At 40.6% G+C, this 19,343-nt stretch overlaps 1 protein-coding gene across 6 annotated transcripts in view; it reads left to right on the top strand.

Moving 5' to 3' along the window:
- Positions 1 to 19,343, top strand: part of ATP2C1 (ATPase secretory pathway Ca2+ transporting 1) — a 156,700-nt gene that overhangs the window by 116,192 nt on the left and 21,165 nt on the right. For all 6 annotated transcript variants that reach the window (XM_031940210.1, XM_031940207.1, XM_031940206.1 and 3 more), the window contains 8 exons: positions 5,085 to 5,151; positions 5,988 to 6,112; positions 7,037 to 7,134; positions 8,569 to 8,664; positions 8,754 to 8,843; positions 10,701 to 10,805; positions 13,403 to 13,559; positions 18,096 to 18,266. In XM_031940210.1, the coding sequence (XP_031796070.1) occupies positions 5,085 to 5,151; positions 5,988 to 6,112; positions 7,037 to 7,134; positions 8,569 to 8,664; positions 8,754 to 8,843; positions 10,701 to 10,805; positions 13,403 to 13,559; positions 18,096 to 18,266 (909 nt within the window). The remainder of the gene's footprint in view (positions 1 to 5,084; positions 5,152 to 5,987; positions 6,113 to 7,036; positions 7,135 to 8,568; positions 8,665 to 8,753; positions 8,844 to 10,700; positions 10,806 to 13,402; positions 13,560 to 18,095; positions 18,267 to 19,343) is intronic.

Raw genomic sequence — 19,343 nt, 5'->3', positions numbered from 1 at the left:
GATACTTTTTGCTTTCAAAGAGAGATGAGCCAACAAAGGGGAAACGTATCACAGATCCCACAGTGCTCACCCATAATGAGGACTAGGTAGGTGGGAACCTCATAGGCACATAGGACAGTTTAGAGTTTATGACAGAGCTGAGTCACAAACTTCTCCAAGATGGACCCTACACCTTGAGGGGGGGAGGTGGTTGTAAAATGTTCAGAAGGTGAATTGTGAAAGTTGGTGCCCTGAAATCTAAGGGGAAGCAGGCCTCGGTGGGTAGGGGAGGAAGGAGCTGTTATGAGCAATTCTAGACAAACAGGTCATCATCTAGAGGCTAGTGTGATGCGCAGGGAGCCCATTGATGTAAACTTTGATAAGATACACACTGGACTAGACTTTTTGAAGGGCTGTTTTGATAAGCTATTGCAAACAGAGGAGATGCCCATTGGTGGGGAAATAACTGAAAATAGCATGGCATGTGAAGGTAAGGGAATACACTTGTGCCAGAGAAAATGACTGATAGGAAGAACTCAAAGCAGAAGGCCTTTATGAAGCAATAGTCCAAAGCAGGAGAAGAAATAGGTGATGAGGGCAGTTTTGTCCGTAGAGCCCCTGTCTGGGCCCTAGGAGAGAGGGGAGGAAGCTCATTGCTGCCCTCAGAGAGGTGGGATCATGGCTGAGACGCATAGCATTCCTTCTCCAAGAAGGTCAGTCTTTGAGGACTTGTTTTCCCCATTTGACTTTTTCTTTGCTGCAGAGTTTGGGTGTGATGTGGGGACTGGGGCACTGAGAAGTGACTATGAAATAAAAACAAGGCATCAATAAAACTTAAATGTAAAACCTCCTTCTTCCTCCCTGAAAAGATGCAGAGAAGGTGGAAGCTAGGCAATGTAATGGTGGGGTGAAAACAAAACATAGCACAGTTCTCTAAGGACTGAATCAGGAGTGATAGAATTCAGGGTAAACTGTGGCTAACAAGGAAAGCTAAGAACAGAAAGAGTGGGCTTTAAGCTACATTGGGGCGAGAGAGGGGGATCTAAGGCAGTTAGGTTGTTCAGGCTAGAAAGGATGAGAGCAATGAACAACAGACTCTGCAGAGGAGAATGATCTTTGGACTGGAAGCGACAAAACAAAAATAGCAGATAGGGAATTAACGTCCCCAATAAGGAAGGTGAGAAAGAGAGTGCTTATCAGCTCTTCATGATGGGTTCAAGTCTCTAGAGCTTCCATTTGGCAGCCTTTAATAGGCTTAGAAAGTGGAGGGAGGGGGTCTGTGGACTGAATATGGGGAATCCTTGTTCCAGCACTTGGAAGAGGTACAGACTGTAGGCCACTGTTCTCAACTTCAATCCTTAGCAAACTTCTAGACTGTCTTCCTGAAAGAATAGTTCCTGAGAATCTGAGCACAAAGAACCAACCTCACTCCATCAGGGTCCGGCCATGTCAGACTACACCAGATGAAGGCTGTTGTTACGGCTTACCTAGATCTTCAGAAAGGGTTTGAGAGATCTTTGTGCTGTTCTTGTGGAAAAGATGTAGCAGTTAGAAGTGGATGTTAGTGGGGAAAAGATTGGTGACTGGTCCAACTCTCCCTGGCTCCTATTCACCTTTTCTTGCCTTCTGCCCCTGCTTCCCTCCCACACAAGGGCAGAAAGGGTGACGGTTCTGTTCTCCTGTTATGGCTCCACATCCAGTGAGGAGGAAGAGCTGATGACAAGAGCCAAAGCAAAATCACAACGGATCAAAATAAATAAGATGAAGTTTCATAGGAATAAAATATGTCTTCAGCTTGGGTTCAGCTTCCCATGTACAAGCTAGGAGGAGTAAAGTGCCTTGGAAGCAGTTTGTCTGGCAAGCAGGTGGGGTTTTCGTGGAGGCTCCATACGAGTCAGCCACAAGGAGCCAGTGCGACTGGGTTGTGTAGCCTGGGTTCAGGAGGCACCGATTCTGCTAACTTGAATCCAACCCTGTCTAGAGGAGTGTGCTTTTCTAGGTATTACAGTTTAGAAAGAACTTCAGTGTGCTTGAGAGTGTTTCTTGGGTCGGGGGCAGCCATGAGAGGGAAGGCTTAAATTCCAAGACGAGTGTGGATCAGACTTAGACAAGACAAAAATGGGTCTTGATACCTCATGTGTAAGAGACTTGACTTTGTTAATTCTCAGAGGGTATAAGTTCTTCCTCTATACTGTTCTTTGCTCTGCACCCAGAGAAGTTAGAACTTTATTGTCAGAGTTCCTTGTTAGATCAGGTGCCACTGTACATGGTCTTCCAAATAAGTGTGCGTGTCTGAGAGCTTCGGTGTAAATTAGGTCAACTGTCTATTTCTTTAATAGCTATTATTTATGTGGTGCTTTAAGGTTTGCAAAGCATTTTCCCAGTATTATTTCATTTGATCTTCACAACAATCTTGGCTGCAAGATGTTATTATTATTCCCATTTTACAGGAGAGGAGACTGAAGAAAGCAGGTTAAGTGATTTTCCCAGAGACCCATAGCTAGTACACTTTGAGGCTGAATTTGGACTAAGATCGGCCTGAATTGACATCCTGCTCTTTACCCACTGTATCAATTAACTCCCTATTGAAAGGAGAACTGATTTAGAATATAAATCAGTAATCCATTGGGATTGGCTATTTTGTTTAAAATGTCTGTGACTTTCACATCCCATGGAGTCAGTGAGAACATCTATTTTTTTTTAAGTAGCTCAGTTCATTCTTTTCTTTTTTTCTCAATATTATTTTATTTTCCGAAATCCATGCAAAGATAATATTCAACATTCATTTCTGCAAAACCTTGTGTTCCAAATTTTTTCTTCTTCTTTCCCCTCTTCCCAAGACAGTGAGCAATCCACTATAGATTAAACATGTGCAGTTCTTTTAAACATGTTTCCATATTTGTCATGCTGTGCAAGAAAAATCAGATCAAAAGGGAAAAAACCACAAGAGAAAAAAAAAAAACAGGCAAAAAGTGAAAATATTATGTTGTGGTCCATACTCAGTTCCTACAGTCCTCTCTCTGGGTGCAGATGGCTCTCTCCATCACAAATGTATTGAAACTAGCCCGAATCACCTTGTTGAAAAGAGCCACATCTGTCACACTTGATCATCACATAATCTTGCTGTTATTGTGTACAGCGTTTTTTTGGTTCTACTCTCAATGAGAACTCGTAATAAATTAGTACTTCAGCAAGCATTTCTGCATTTACTGTGTGCCAGATACTGTGTCTGGTCCTAGGAACATACAGAATAACAATCCCTGCCCTCAAGGAGCTTACACTCTAAAACAGGATACCAGAAGAACATGCTTATGGGTCAACAGCACAAAAGGAGCATGGCCCCTGGTGCGCAATAGGCACTTAGTGAAAGCTCCACTGACTAACTGACACAGGACTTGGGTTTCAGTCCTGTTGTTCCAGGCAGTCACTTTGCCTCTCTGGGTCTCAGTTTCCTAATCTGTAATGTAAAGCAGATGGACTAGATGCTCTCTAAGACCCTGTAGAGCTTTCAAGCTGGAATTATAAGTGCAATAAGTAGAAATAAATACAAATTGGGGAGAGGCGCTAGTATTTGTTAAGAAAAACTTTATGAAGAATTAAATGAAAATCAACTGAGTTTTTGAATGTTTTATACCTTTGAAGAGGCTTCATCATTTTAGTACCTTTAAAGACCTCTTGGACTAGGGAGTAGAACTTTAAATATACATTCATTATAATTGACTCTGACAGAACATTCCTTGGAATGAGTGTTCAGATTTTTGCTTTAGGAGGCCATGATTTCATCAGTGGTTCTGCTGGTTTCACAACCACAAATTGCAGTTCTCACATTCCTTTGTAGACAGTCCTGATAAGCTGCCCTGAGCAAAGGGAAGTGACAACCTGATGAACAGCCATCTGGGTGATGAGTAGACTCTTGAATCTGGCCAAACTGACCCACAATTTGGAGTTGGATTGGTCTCTTGTTCTTTAACATGTCTACTTTTGTCATAAAGTGATGGAGAAGTTAATTAACTTTTAATTTATTCCTTCTCTTACTAACTAAAATCATATAGAACTGTATAATAAAACCTCTCTGGCCAGTTAAACTATGTGCTCATTATGGATTAACAGTGTCCAAAAAACTTTCAACTCAGGTGAAAATGTTTTCAAGATAACCTTCCTGAATTTTCCTTCCAGCTTACCTTACTATTGTTTGATTCAGGAGCTTTCAGAGTCAGACTCGGTGTCATCATGGTGAAGAATAGTCATTTGTTACTGTGTGAGCAGGTAAATAAGTATTGAGGCTTGGATTTTGTCCATCCCAAGCTGGCCCAAGCCTGAAAGTTGTGTTCTCCAGTTCCTTCTGGTATTAAGATTCCTTTTGCTGTCATTTGCCCTCTTCTAACAGCTAGCTTGAGGGAAGTAATTGGTTTCTGATTGAATTTCTTTTTTTATTTTTTAGTGCCTTAAAGTACATTTTTAAAGTGTGATTTCATGAAATGTGACTAGGAAGGACATAAGCATCCATTAAATGCCTATTTTCTGTCAGGCCTTTTGCTAGCTCCTGATGGCTCTGATTAGAAGGCTTCACTCCTTTTGATCTGAAATCAGTTCTCTCTGCACACTATCAAAATCTTAATTCATTGTGCTTTTTGTAATAAAATGATTGGTATTTTTTGAAATACAAAATAGATCCATCTCTAAGAAAGTTAGGTTATTATAAATTCCACATATTTTTTCATGTCTTAAATTTAAGACATCATGCTGTAATTTTCCCATAGTGTTAAATTTAAACTTATCCAATTGTAACCTGACATTTCTCATCCATAAACCAGCCTAGTGCAGTGTGTTAGATTTGGTGTGAAAGATCTTCAGTTCAAATTCTACCTTGCCTACTGTCTATTTTTATGACTTGGAATTAGTCACTTCTGTGGGCCTCAGTTTCCTTATTTATAAAAGGAGAAGGTGGGACTACATGATTCCTAAGGTTCATTCCAGCTTTAAGTCTATGATCTTTGATCTTGTGATCTCTGTCTGCTGTGAGATTTCAATATAGCCTTAATTGTTATGATGTTCTTCCCCAGAGTTTGAATAACGAGGCCAGGACCTGTTTGATTCTGTTACAGGTATTATCATGCTGGTTGGCTGGTTACAAGGAAAACATATCCTGGATATGTTTACTATTGGCGTGAGGTGAGAGAGAAGCTGGTGTTTAGTCTTTCGGGTTTTGTCTCATGGCTGTGACATCTTGAGCAATTTTCTCAGAAGAGAGAACAATGTCATTTGGGTTCCATTGCAGTATTTGGTGCATTACAGACTAGACAGGAAAGCTCTGTTCTCCTCCAAGTCCTTATGGTCCAAAAGAAGATCTAATTTGTAAATGTTGTGGACATATTTTAAATTCTACACCAGGATTAAGTTTTTCTCTAGATTGCTTTGTATTGTGTTTATCTAAACATTGTAGCCCTGCTTTTCCTGGTTATTTGATGAACCCTTAAAATCCCAACAGTTTCAGAGGTTGCAGTGAGACTAAGAACTTTAGACTTATTCAGGTATTGCTAAATTTTAAAGATGTTTAATAAAACATGATATTTTGTTGTTTGCTGTACATTAGTGATTTAGTATATTTGCAGGTCAGATCAGCACTTTTTCCAAAAACAAGTTTTTATTGATGTCTTTTGTTTTTTTACATCACTGCAGTTTCCTCCAGAATATCTCCTTTCCTCTCTTAAATGAGCCATGCCACATAACAAAAAGTATATATATTTTTAAGATTAGAGGGGGGAAATTGACATAACTGATCAGTATATTGGAAAAATCGGAGAAAATGTGCATGTATGACACATGTGGATCTCCCCCTTCTTTCTGCAAGGGAGTGTTGGGAGAGGGGCTTCTCATGTCTTGTCTTTGGAGACATTGATTGGCTACACTAATTCTTTGGGATTTTATTCTATTTTAAGTGATTTGTACAGTTTGTGCCGAAAGCCAATTTGTGTGCTTTTCATTTGATGTGGGGCTTTCTGTTGTAGTCTGGCTGTTGCTGCCATTCCTGAAGGCCTTCCCATTGTGGTCACTGTGACTCTGGCTCTTGGTGTCATGAGAATGGTGAAGAAAAGGGCTATCGTCAAGAAGCTGCCGATCGTAGAAACTCTAGGTGAGTCATGTTGACTGAGGGCACTGACTCGGATTCATAAGCAAGGTCAGCGCTGACTGTGGTTGGTTCTCTGCTTGCTGCCCCAGTCACAGAGGGTGGGCCCCCCTGACGACACGGGGGAGGCCAGTGTCGGCAAAGAGCATCTTAATACAGAATGCTGAGGTGATGACGAAACAGAAATGCTAGTCTTCTCGTCAGGGACTCTTTTTCATATTGAAGAAAAAAAGCAGACTGTGGTAAGACTCGCTGGCACAAAGTGTACTTGAGAGCTGGGCATCTCACGCTCATTGGGGATGTTTTCTGTTCTGTGGCTCCTCTTGGCTCTATGAACAGGAAGGCGAGTCTGTTGTCTCTGGGAGCCTTCTCTTTTAAAGGCTTTTTTTTCTGTATCTGAGATTTCCAAGAAGTACTGGGAATTTAATTTGCCTGTCTGGCAGTTTAATGTCATGATTTGAGCTAACAGATACTTTGTGATGTCCTCACTACAGGGTTATGTGTCTCTAGATCTAGTGAGTTACCTCTACTGCAATCCTGCCTGTCCTATCCTCAGATTCATTAAACAGGCTTATTATGGAAAACTAGAATTGAATGGGGAGGGAGGAAAGCACTTAAAAAGAATTTTTTAATGTAGAAAAAGAGTCTGCATTTTGATTGTTTTTTAAATCCTAACTGGAAATTTGGGTAATATATGTTTTAAAAAAACAAAAACCAAAACCGAACATGATGAAAATACAGCTTTAAGCCCAATATTATATCATTTTTATAGGTGCAAGTGAGCATCAAAGATATTACCTCCTTTTGTCAAGTAATTTTCTCATTTTCTGAGTTGTTAAACTTTCCAAGTTCACTTATTCATGTTCATTCGAAACCTTTGTGTGCTCCCCCATTCTTCTTCTCTGATATTTCTGTGCTGTTTTCTTTAAGGTTGCTGTAATGTGATTTGTTCCGATAAAACTGGGACACTGACCAAGAACGAAATGACTGTGACTCACATCTTTACTTCGGATGGCCAGCACGCCGAGGTATCTCATGGGATTTCTCCATTTTTACTGAAGACAACATATCTTTGTTATCCTATTCTTTTTTTTCATTATCATTGAAGATACACCTTTAGGAAGAAGCTTCACATTTTGTTTTAACTTGCTAACAAATTTAAGTTTCTTCAGAGTAGGATTAAATTTTTCATCAGCAAAACTGGTTCTTTCTAGCCATTCTAAAGAGTTTATGTAGATCAGCTAGGAAGTATTTGAACACATCATACTGGGTGTCCCCAAAATCTTAGGGCAGTCCTAAACTTGAACAGCTAGATGTATAAAGTACTATACTGAGGGCCATAGTTCCTTGAGGAATTTTTACCAGATTTTGTGTCTGACAGAAGGAAGTAGTGTTTGTAATTCTATTTGGCTTTGACGCAACTACCAACCGATTGTTGTTGTCATTATTACTGGCTAAAATATTCTGTAAATGCTGAGGTGAGGCTATTATACCACAACTGTAAAAAGATTTAGATAGTACCTTTCTATAGAAGTAAATTCAAGAATATTAATGGAATTTGTGACCAAAAAATGTAATTAGAGCCAAGGGCATAAATGAAGAAGATGAGCTTGAACAGTTTACCAGGATTTGTCATTCTTTGTTAAGAGCACAATTTAAGTTGATTGGTTTTGTATGTACAGTAAAATGACACTGTTGATAATCAGCCTTGGGACTTGGGCAAAATTTTACTTTGGACAGTTGTGTGGCATCTCTAATTTTGGTGGGACACATCAATGTACATGTCCTGATCCACAGGGCAGTAAGGATTCTGGTTTCTCTTGGATACTTGTTCCTCATTTTTCCACTGAACATGATCTGAACTATTACGTGGATTTGTAGTATCTGTATTCCCACCAACATTTCATATTCCAGCTCTCTCTGTAATGTCTTGTTATTGCTTAATGTTAAGAAAACTTTGAAGTCAACTTCCGTTTTATATTCAGTTTGTTTAATCACACATAGAAGGATGAAAGTACTTAAGTGTGTGCCATGTTAGCTCTGTTTCCGTTCATGTGACTAATCATTGATTTGTAAATTTGGAATCATATGAGTATTACATGGTAATTATTATTATTAATTACTAGTTAAAATATTCTATAAATGATGAGATGAGGTTAATACACAACAGATATCAAAAGATCTTAGATGGTGATACTTTCCTGTATATTTAATCTTATTGATCATTAATATAGGTTATTTCACATTTTAATTAAATTTTGCTAGTAAAGAAAGCATTAACTATCCTGAGTTCAAGAACTCAGTTCAAACTCAGATAGTTTGAAGAACAAATTCAAATAATTTTCTAGGAATATGGTTTTTGCAGTGTTGTGGCATAAATTAATTTTAACACGACCTCTTGCTCTTTGTTCTCCTCTCTCTACTGGTCAGTATTTTTGATGCAAGTTTATATAATTTCTTAGGTTACTGGAGTAGGCTACAATCAGTTTGGTGAAGTCATCTTGGACGGGGACGTTGTTCATGGATTCTATCACCCATCCATTAGTCGAATTGTTGAGGCAAGTACTTAGGGGCTGAAAGAGAGTAACTTTTCAAAATGACTTGGTGTGTTCTAATGGCTTTGTAGTTATGTGTATATTTCTCTTAGGTGGGCTGTGTGTGCAACGATGCTGTAATTAGGAACAACACTTTAATGGGAAAGCCAACAGAAGGAGCTCTAATTGCTCTTGCAATGAAGGTATGTGTTTATAAGTTACTCACTTTCTGTCCCTTACCACCTAATGCTTTGTCCTTGGAGAGAGTATAGCAGGACTGCTTATATCTTTGCTTATGACTCTCATAGTGGAAAAATCCCATATGCCATATTTATCAAGATATAATTTTCTTATTTAGAAACTTAAATATAAAAAAGAACATTTTCATATATATATATATATATATATATATATGAACATAAGAGATTCTCTACAAAACTGAATTGCCATGTCATACTAGTTGCTTTTTATTAAAATGTATTTACTAAATTCTACACCTGATTTGAAATTATCCTACTTTGGTTTCATTTAGAACTTCTCTATACATTAAGAAAAAAAATGTTTCAGTGCCCCCTCCCCCTTTTTTTGGCCTCTCTTTTATGAACTAGTTGCTCCCTCACTTGTCTTTTCCCTGTCATTTAAAAACCTTTGCAACAAATGAGTGTAGTCATACCAAAGTTATCCATATACCATATCCCAAAGTTTGTGTCTCCTCCTATACCTTGTGTCTATCACCTCTGTTAGGAGACTATCTATGTGCACTCCTTTGTCTGGCAACGTGCTGCTATAGTTCTGCTACATGTTTCTCAGGAGTATAAATGAGTGTGTGTGTGTGTGTGTGTGTGTGTGTGTGTGTCCGTGTCCCAGGTTCTGAGAAGAAACACACCTTGAATTTGCTAAGCAGTAGGACACTATTGTCTTCAGTTAAATCCCAGGAAAGCCACGTTGAAAGAAGGAGACTTTTGGATCAGAAGTTCTTAACTTTCTTGGTCTCATGAGACCCTTTTGGCAAGCTGGTGAAACTAATAGATCCCTACTCAAAATGGCTTTCAGTGCATAAATTAAAATAAAGAATATAGTAGAAATCAATTACAATGAAGGATAGTTATCAGAAAAAGTTTTTTTTTTTTTTTTTTTTTTTTTTTCCCATGAATCTCCCAGACTTAGACTGGGAGTTTTAGAGACTAAGAATCTCTGTTTTAGTTTGGTTTTCATGTGTCTCCCTCTCATCTCACCCGGGCTGGGGTCAGCCATGCTCACAGTCTGATCCTAAGGCCCACAGGGTCAGAAGCACTCACCTGCCCTGTTTTCTGGCCTGGTCATTCACAGCTACTGTGCACAAGGGAGCGCTCTGGGTTCCGACCAGCCTTGGGGTCTAGACCCCGAGTGCTGTTCTCTGTGCCTCCCCTAGTACTTGGGGTCATGGGTTCCTTCTCTTGGGCTGCAGCCAGTGACTGGCACACCACCTTTGGAGTTGGGAGACCCGGGTTCCAATGCTGCTTGACTCCCAGAGTTTGCAGTCGCCCTTTAACTTTGTGGTGAGGTTATCAAAACCCCTCACCTCGGCTGCTGATCCATGGTGTCACAGGTGTGGCCCTGAAAGAAACGGGAGGAGGGGTCTCTGAGAGAGACTGAAAATGTGCTGGTCTTCTCGAAGGCGGGCAGGGGCCTGGCGGATGGAGCAGGGTCCCGGCAGAGGGATTGTGCACTTAGCGCATGCCTGTGGGCAAGTCACTGTCCTCTCTGCCTCTTGTTTTCTCATCTATAAAATGAGTTCACAATAGTCCCTATCTCGGTGTTGTGAGAATCAAATGAGGTAATAATTGTAAAGTGCTTATCACAGTGTCTGGCACATAGTAGGTGCTCTCTAAGTGTTAACTGGTGGTAGAAGTAATAGTAATAATCCATGTGTAATTGATGAGGCTTGAACCTTTGACCTTGGTCTCTAGCATTATCCTCTAATCATCTAAGATATATTTAGAAAGCAATTTATGTCTTTTTTTATGTTGTTAAAAGGATTGTGTTGGTGAAAAGGATCTTTTTCCTCTTGTTTTACTCAGATGGGTCTTGATGGACTTCAGCAGGACTATATAAGAAAAGCAGAATATCCCTTCAGTTCTGAGCAAAAATGGATGGCTGTTAAGTGTGTGCACAAAACACAGCAGGTACCCTTTCTTTTAACAACTCCCCACTGTATTGTCACACGTCCTCCTTTCCCCTCTAATCACTCAGATCTAATTATTGCTCTGCCTGTACTGTCAGAATTGAGATTTATAGTCAGCAGAGCCTTTCTACTCTGACACCTGTATAATGTTGGACAAACTGTTCTGTTCTCCTGCTTTCTCATTTCCAAATAAAACAAATCATTCTGATTTGTTTGTTTTTAAGTGAGCAGCAGTAGCCAGGAGCACAGTTAAAAAATCTTAATGAAATTACTCTGTTCATGAGCAAAGGAAATGGGTTTCAAGTTCAACCTTTGCTGGAATTATAAATTCCTAGAAAATAAAACACAGTGAGAAATATTTCCTTTAAGTATATGTTGCCAACTATGCCTTGGAGGCTTCCTTTCCCAAATGTCTTTGGATTTAGGTCAGTTTCAGCTGCCTTCCCTTGGCTAGTTTCTCAAGGAGTCATAGGTAGGGTTTCCCAAAAGCTCTCATTACCCATGCTTTGTAAGAGCGTTAAGCCAGCTGCTTCAGTATTGGGGACAAATCTCACCACCTTTGTGACCATTCCAATTCCCAGGATTCTTGGGCAAAACTTCACTGAAACTCCAGAAGGAGTGGTGGGTTTTTTTTCTTCCATTCAGCAAATTGACTTAATAAGTATTCGTTGTGAGCAGAGCATTTCTATTTAATATCAACGAAATCTAATAGGAAAAGCTATTTAAACTGACTACATCCTGTGTAAAATCCTTAGAAGGCTTACCTACCACACTCCTGTACCAGAAATAAAGACAGACCCAAATAAATAGAATAGGACAAGACAATAGAATAAAAATGACATTACTTTCTAAATTGATTTACTTATTCAGTGTCACATCAATCAGACCACCAAAGGGTTATTAAAACGTTTTGGCACTGGCTGAGAACATAGAGATCCATCAATGGAACAAATTAGGGTTACAGACTAAAGAAGCAGATGAATCTAGTAGCTGCTGTTCAGTACACATAAGACTGTACCTGCTGGAAGAAGGACTCAGTATTTGTTTTCAGTCGGTCATTGAACATTTATTAAACCCCTTCTGTGTGTCAGGCACTTTGCTAAAGCTAGGCATACAAATAAAAACAAAGCTACTGCCTATTCCCAAGGAGCTGCCAACTATGCTTTGGAGGCTTCCTTTCCCAAATGTCCTTGGACATCATCTAATGCAGGATGACAACATAAAAGGAAGCAGAAAAGTGGAATTGAGGCAGGAGAATGTTGGGGGGAGGACAGGGAATGATGAGAGTTCCAGAGAAGTCCAAAATTGGGGTAGCTGATGGGAAGAGATTGTGCTATGTCCACCCTCTTCCCCACCAATTTATTATTTATTTTTACATTCATTTAAAAGTTTTGGGGTTCCAAATTTTTTCTCTCCCACCAACCTCTCCCATCTCCTAAGAAGGCAAGTAATATATGAGTAATATGTGTGAAATCAGACAAAGTATTTTATTAGCCATGTTGCAAAAAAAGAAAAAAAGGCACAAAAAAAGTGGGAAAATCACACTTCATTTTTTTCTTGGAGATCATCAATCCTCTCCTTGAAGGTGGAGAGCATTTTTCATCACAGTCCCCTCTTTGAGGAAAGGCCTGGATCCAGCGGCGTTTCCCTGCAGGCCAGCCTGAGGACCAGGCCCACTCAATCCTGCAGCAGAGGGAGACCTCCTGGGAACAAGTTTGCTGCAGAAGGCGGGGCACAATGGAGAGTTCAAAGAAGTTCTCAATGAAAAAAAGAAATAGAAAGGACTGGTTGATTTTTTTTTTTTTTTTTTTTTTTTTTTTTTTTTTATCCTGGATTAAGAAGCCTTATAACTCAGGAGAATCCTGCATGTTATACATGTAACAAAAATAGAAATGTGTAAAACAGTCCTTGTGACTCTTGCAGGCAGTCATGGTAATAAAGTGGTTAGAGCTGTCACCCTGGACCCATGCTGGTTCTATAACCTTGGGAAAGGCATGAAGCATTATCTTGTATTCTAAGTTGCAGAACAGTTATAGATCTGTATTGGTAGAGAGATTCATTGTTGAAGGTTCCCTGAATTAATGAAATTGCAGGTTTGACCTATGTGCCTTACAGGGGGAAAATTCTTTTCTACTATACTAAGATTGTCTATGGTGGAGCAAGAGTTCTCGACCATGTCTGTGTCATGAACCCCTTTGGAAATTGAGCGAAATCTGTGACTCCTTTGTCAGAATAATCATTTTAAAGATATAAAATAAGATTTATAATTGAATTATGTAGAAATGCAATTATCAAAGTATTTTTAAGTCCTTGGGCTTAGGTTAAGGACCCCTGATATTGGGTGAAGAATTCATGCATGTAAACTATAGATGTTCAGAATTTTCTGCACCACTAAAATGTAAATAAATTTATAACTATAGTTTTATGTAAGGATAATTACTTTTATGTGGCTGTCACTCTTGTCTTTTGGACAAGGCTGTTTAAACTTTCCAGGGAGATGCAGAGATTTATAGCCAAAATCTGCTCGGGGCCAGCATGGTACTGCTTCATGGCCATCTAGTAGAAATTCTACTTCTTTGTCATGTCTCTTCTCCTCAGGACAACCCAGAAATTTGTTTTATGAAGGGTGCTTACGAACAAGTAATTAGATACTGTACCACATATAACAACAAAGGACAGACCTTGGCACTCACTCAGCAGCAGAAGGATGTGTATCAGCAGGAGAAGTCCAGCATGGGCTCCGCAGGACTGAGAGGTAACTCCCCTTCATGGGGACCCCTTGGAGGAGTGGGAGGACTCGTTTTTAGCTTCTCTTCTTCATTTAGTATAATATATATCATGTTTTAACAGCTATTTGGGGGCCCTTCATTGTCTTATCCTTTAGGCCCAGGAGATTTAACTATGTCCTTATCTTCTTCTGAAAATTTTCTTTGGGGCTAGAAAATTTTTGTGAACATTGAAACTGTGCATAATCAAAATATGTCTTACCTTATCATTTTTTCCATTCTTCACTTGAAAATTATTCCTTCCTTCAGCCTCCTGACAGAGATGGACAGAGACTGAGCCTTTCCTTGCTGTGTGCTATCAGCAATAAGGCCAGAGCTATGACTGTTCTCTAGCCACAAATTGATTTTTATTTCCATCTTCCTTGCATTTGGTTAGCTAAAAATGCCAGGGCTTTCTTATTCTGATGGGACTGAATTTGGGGAGGATTTTCTTTTTCTCTAATCAGGGACCATAACTGGTTAGGGAGAGGCTGTGGGAAAGCCTTTTCAGTCCCATAATTCTGAACTAACACCACCTTCTTGACCTTTGGGATCATGCTTTTTTTGAAAGAGGCTGAGAACATATTTGTGGTGCTCACAAGGAAGACCTGTTTGAACTGGGCATTTCCCCATCCTCACGAAGACTTAGCCCAAGCTGCAGGTTACTGGAGAGAGTCTTTCCGAGGTAGATTATGGATCCTCACTGCAGCAATTCATTACCTTGGTAGACTCAGGCTAGGAGAGAAACCGTTGCCTTGTTGGACCCTTGACCCACATAGCTAGGACTTCTGGAAAGCCCGTGTAGTTGTATTCACCTAAATTAAGTGGAGTCTAATGGGATGGCATTGAGAAGTGGAAAGTGTGACCTTTCCAGAAAGGAAAGCTGGGCTCTGGGGGCTATAGCTGTCCCTTCTGGGTGACCAAGGTCCCTCCCTTCCGGGCCCAGCCTGAGACAGCTGCATAAACTCTAGGGAACGGCTGCTTCCCAGGCTTGGCTAGGCTGGGATCTGGGGGGACCAGAGCAGCCCCAGCCTTGTTCTGCAGGTCTGGGGAACTCTTAGTGGTCTCAGGTGTCTTCTTGGTGCTTTCTGGTGTCTGCTGCTTTTGTTTTGACTCTGGCTGCATCTTCTGAGAAGGATGTGTTAAGTTCCTTTAAGAAATATAATGACTGGGGCAGCTGGGTGGTGCAGTGGACAGAACACCAGCCCTGAAGTCAGGAGGATCTGAGTTCAAATGTGGCCTCAGTGACTTCAGACACTTAACGCTTCCTAGCTGTGTGACCCCGGGCAAGTCACTTAACCCCAATTGCCTCAGCAAAAAAAGAAAGAAGTGTAATGACTGTTTTCAGAATTAAATTCCCACAAAAGAGATTTCTGTCTCCTATTTTTGAGGAGCTAGAGAGTGCAGTGTAGGCCTTCATTTCTGTGAGTTCTGCTGCTGACATAGCACATCATCATGGAGATGAGCTGTGAAGTCCCGAGGCTCGAGAACTCTGGCCTGGGCTCCCCACCCTTATTCAGCCCCTGCCTCGAGAGCAGTCTCCCTTTATGAAATGAAGCCTGGTCTCGTGTGTTTCTAGGTAAGGAAAGGAGGATTCTTGGTTGACCCATACAATGAGAGGCAACATTCTCCCTGGAGAAAACATTCCAGTCTCCCAGTCAGAGTCGGGCCACAGAGGGACAAGTGGTTTCAGGAAGTCCATCATCCATTCCTGACAACTGCATCGGGACCCTCAGAGAACTCAGACAGGGCACAGCCCCAGTGGTTTGACTTGGGAGACCCTAAAGGGGCACTTCAGAGAGTCCAGCCCTGGACCTGTGACATTCCTTGTCCCTCTCCAGGTTCCCACTGGATCCCGTTCCCACACCCCCCTCGCCTCTAAGGACCTTGCCAGACTTTACCCTGTGGGCCTTCTTTCCTCCTGTTCTCCCATGTCTTCCTCCAGTCCACTCTGACAGAAAGAGGCCCTTTTGTTCTTGCCAGATAAGTCCTACTCTGGGCATACGTGCTCCGGTCCCTCCTGTCTCTCCCATTTTGCTGTTCTTTGTCTCCTCAGCCTTGTCCCAGGGGCCTGCCACATGCCGAGCATTTCAGAAACCCTTGTTCGCTGACTGGCCTGGAGTCAGAGCCTTCCTCCTTTTACTCCACTCCACCCACTTGGCGTGTATCTGTGTTTTTAAAAAGGAAATGAAAAGCACCACATTGAAAATGAGGACAGAAAATGTGTCCTCCAGTGACTTCAGTTACTTTATTTTATATTCAACAAAAACTATAAACTGTTGGAATACACAGGAGAATAGTTGGAATACATAGGAGCCCCCTGACAGTGGCTGCTGGAGAGCCAACGCAGAATGGATCTTCTCTTGTGAGAGGATGATAAAAGGAGACTGAGGGGCAGTTGTTGTTCTCTGACCTCTCTGACGAGAGTCCGTTGCATTGTCTGACCTCTCTCCTCTTCCCTCTGCCTCCAGTTTATCTCATTCCCAGTCTGTAATACTTGTGTCAGCAAACACTGCCCTGCAGCTTCTTCAGATGCTGTGATCCACAGGTGTGGAGGCTCTCGGAGAATTGACCTGCCACTTAACAATAAACTTTGAACATCTTTTAAAAATTTTAAATAATTGAAGATTTTGCAAATAGTCCTTGTGAGAGCTCTAGGGCTAAAGAATTTAACTAGTTGTCTAGTTAATCCTAAGAAATTATAATTCTCCAAATCCACTATTCTGTCTTAAACAAATATGTCTCTTTCTCATTGGTAGCCATGGGTACAGAAAGAGGTATTTATTGGTAAGCAACTGGCACAAAAATTTCAGGTTAAAAGGATGTTAACGCTCAGAGAGACACTGAGAGACACCTGCTTTCATTTATGCTTAAGTAGTAGATATCAGGATGTGGCTCCATTTCTTCAGATTTCAGCCAAATTAAGTCATCACTTAGGAAGATTTAGGGCCACCTGGCAAGATCAGTGCTCCTGACTGTACTGCTAGTGAACAAGCACAGTGGATTCAGTTAATGCAATTACCACGTGGAAGAAGCTTGAAAGGTCAGAAAAGTGTGATGATGTAATGAAAGGGCCTTGCTCTCCAATTTGGAGTATATTTTGATATTCTGTAACTGGTTGTGCTTTGCTAACTAAAAGGGGAAAGGAATTTTTTTGATTTACTGTTGAGCCAAAACTAGGATGCATTCAAAAGTAATTAACTAACCAAGGTCAGTCTCTCATTCTGCTTTTCCTCCATGACAGCTTTTAATCAAAGAGGTGCACTAGAAGCCACAGGCCCTACTTTTTTTTTTTTTTTTGGCTTGGCTTGGCTTTCATCTAAGAAGAAACCCACATAAACCAGTTTTGTTTTGTTTTTTTGCCCCATTGGACTGTGCAGTGAATTGGGCTGATGTTAGAGAAAGAAAATAGGGCAATTTTACTAAGATTTTAGTCAGTTTTTTCAGGTGGCAAATCTTGGAGAGCAAAGATAGATGAGGAACAGCCCTAGAAACCTGGTAAATTTTTTCCTCACACCCATTATTGGATTAAGTTTCTCAGGAGAAATCACAATACTCCTTATTCTTTGGAACAAGAAGTAAAAGAAAATTTTTCCCATCAACACAGGGCCGTGTCAGAATGTAAATTCGGTGCTTTAAAAGTTTAAAATGTTTGGCTTATTTCCTTTAATTGTTTGGTTTATTTCCTTTAAATTATATATGAAATATATTCCTTTAAAATTAATAATGGAGATTCTTAAATTATTTTCAACAAATAAGCAAAAAGAAAAATACTTCTTTCCTATGGAAAATGGAAATGAAGAGGAATTAAAGATGAAACAAAATGGAGATAATGTCAGTGCTAGCCAAAAAAACATTGATGGGTCAAGATCTACTTCAGTTACTCATACTTTATTAATTTTTTTTTAAAAGGGGAAACAGGGAAGTGGAAGACACAGACAGAAAGAAAATAGTTAAAATTTGTTAAATTAAAGTTTGAAAGTACAAGTGTTCTTGAAATCCTTTTCATCATTTTTTTATAGACAGAAAACTTCCATTTTTTTCCCCAGTTCATTTCAAAAGGAAAATAGCATATAAAACTTATTAAAAATATATCTTAATTTTAAGTCAAGTTTATAAGCATTTATAAAACACCTGTTATTTCCTGTGCAATGTCTATTCACAAAAAGGCAAAATACTGCCCTTATCCACAAATCTTGACAGCCTCACTGGAGAGACAATATGCGAACAATCACACAGACTGAGTTGTAATAAGGAGAGGCATTAGGATTCAGGCGATGGGGAGAAGCTTCTTGAAGAAATGGGAGAGACACAGGTCCCTGGATGCCTGGGACTTTTATATTTCTATCAAAAAATATTTGATTTTGCAAATGTTGTTTACAAGAATCACTCAAAGTGATTATGGGAAATTTTTACTTGATCCATTGTCATTCTCTGTAGCATCCTTCCTACTCTAATAGTGACATTTGAACAAGTTTCTTTGAACTCATATTTCTTTTCTTTGAATTTTGTTCTTTCTTCCAAAGTTCTTGCCTTGGCTTCTGGTCCAGATTTGGGACAGCTGACGTTTTTGGGCCTGGTGGGGATCATCGATCCTCCTAGAACGGGTGTGAAAGAAGCCGTGACCACGCTCATTGCCTCGGGAGTGTCCATAAAGATGGTTACGGGAGACTCTCAGGAGACTGCGATCGCCATTGGTATGGGAAGTTCAGTGTGGCCATTCTCATGTCCCTCATGTTGTGGCAGTTCAGTGCAGCAAGGGTGCTTTTAAGTGGTGGGTTCCACTTCACAGAAGTACCTCCGAGTTGGAGAAATGACTGGATCGAGCTGTCGCCCATCCATCAGATAGTGTGAATGTTCATGTGAGAAGATGCCGGTGCACTCAAAAATACTAGCCCCCTCCGAAAAAGTTGGGCAGTCATTTGGATCCCATTACCTTACAGCATTCCAAACAGCCAGTTTATTGATTATCCTGGTGTTCTTAGCTGAGTTTATTTGTGCTTCTCAATAATAATCATGATGCTGCTGCCAGCTGCGGCTTTGCTGGGCACGTTAGTCTTGAGAGCCCTTCTGCTCACAGCCTTCCTGAGTGGATGCAGGCCCAGGCAGGTCTGCGTTGGGCTGGGTCCCACAACAGGCCCGTGGCAGGGTCAGAGAGAGCCTTGGCCTCCGCACTCTCCGCTACGTTACTTGGGCCTCGAGCACATCTTGATTTTGAAGTTTGCTCAGAAGGCCTCCAGTAGCTCTGCCATGTGGACTTATGGCTTATGTGCCATTACCAGGAGAGCCAGTTCTTGTTTCTCAGGAGCCCAGAGACAATTAGAAGACCCAGGCTTGAGGCCTTTGATTTTGTTTATTAGCTGTCAGTCCTTTCAATCGCCTGAGCCTTGTTTCCACACATGCAGAATGGAGAGGAGATTGGCTCATTGGCTCATTGGCTCGTGCCTGGGCAGCCTTGGGCACCATACTGCTCAGTATTTACATGGTGTTGGGTTCTATAGAGCCCTAAATTAGGGAGCGGTGTCAGGCCTGGTTTGTTTTACCTGCCTCTGAAGGGAAGTTGAACAAACAAATTGTATCCAAAAGATATGAGGCATATGTTAATTTCGTTAAAGTAAGGGAACTGGCTCAAAACTTTTATGCATTTGCATATAGTTATCCCAAGCTAATCAGTTCATAATGCTTATGTGTCTCAATTACAGCTCATTTCCACTTTATTAAAACTGGCTTTCTGTTTCCACTGCATAGTTGGATTACTTGCCCCTTGGCAACTA

This window comes from Sarcophilus harrisii, chromosome 5 (assembly GCF_902635505.1).
Source record: "Sarcophilus harrisii chromosome 5, mSarHar1.11, whole genome shotgun sequence".
Lineage (NCBI taxonomy): Eukaryota > Metazoa > Chordata > Mammalia > Dasyuromorphia > Dasyuridae > Sarcophilus > Sarcophilus harrisii.
The sequence above is the reverse complement of the archived record's forward strand: the minus strand, read 5'-3'. Positions and strand labels throughout refer to the sequence as shown.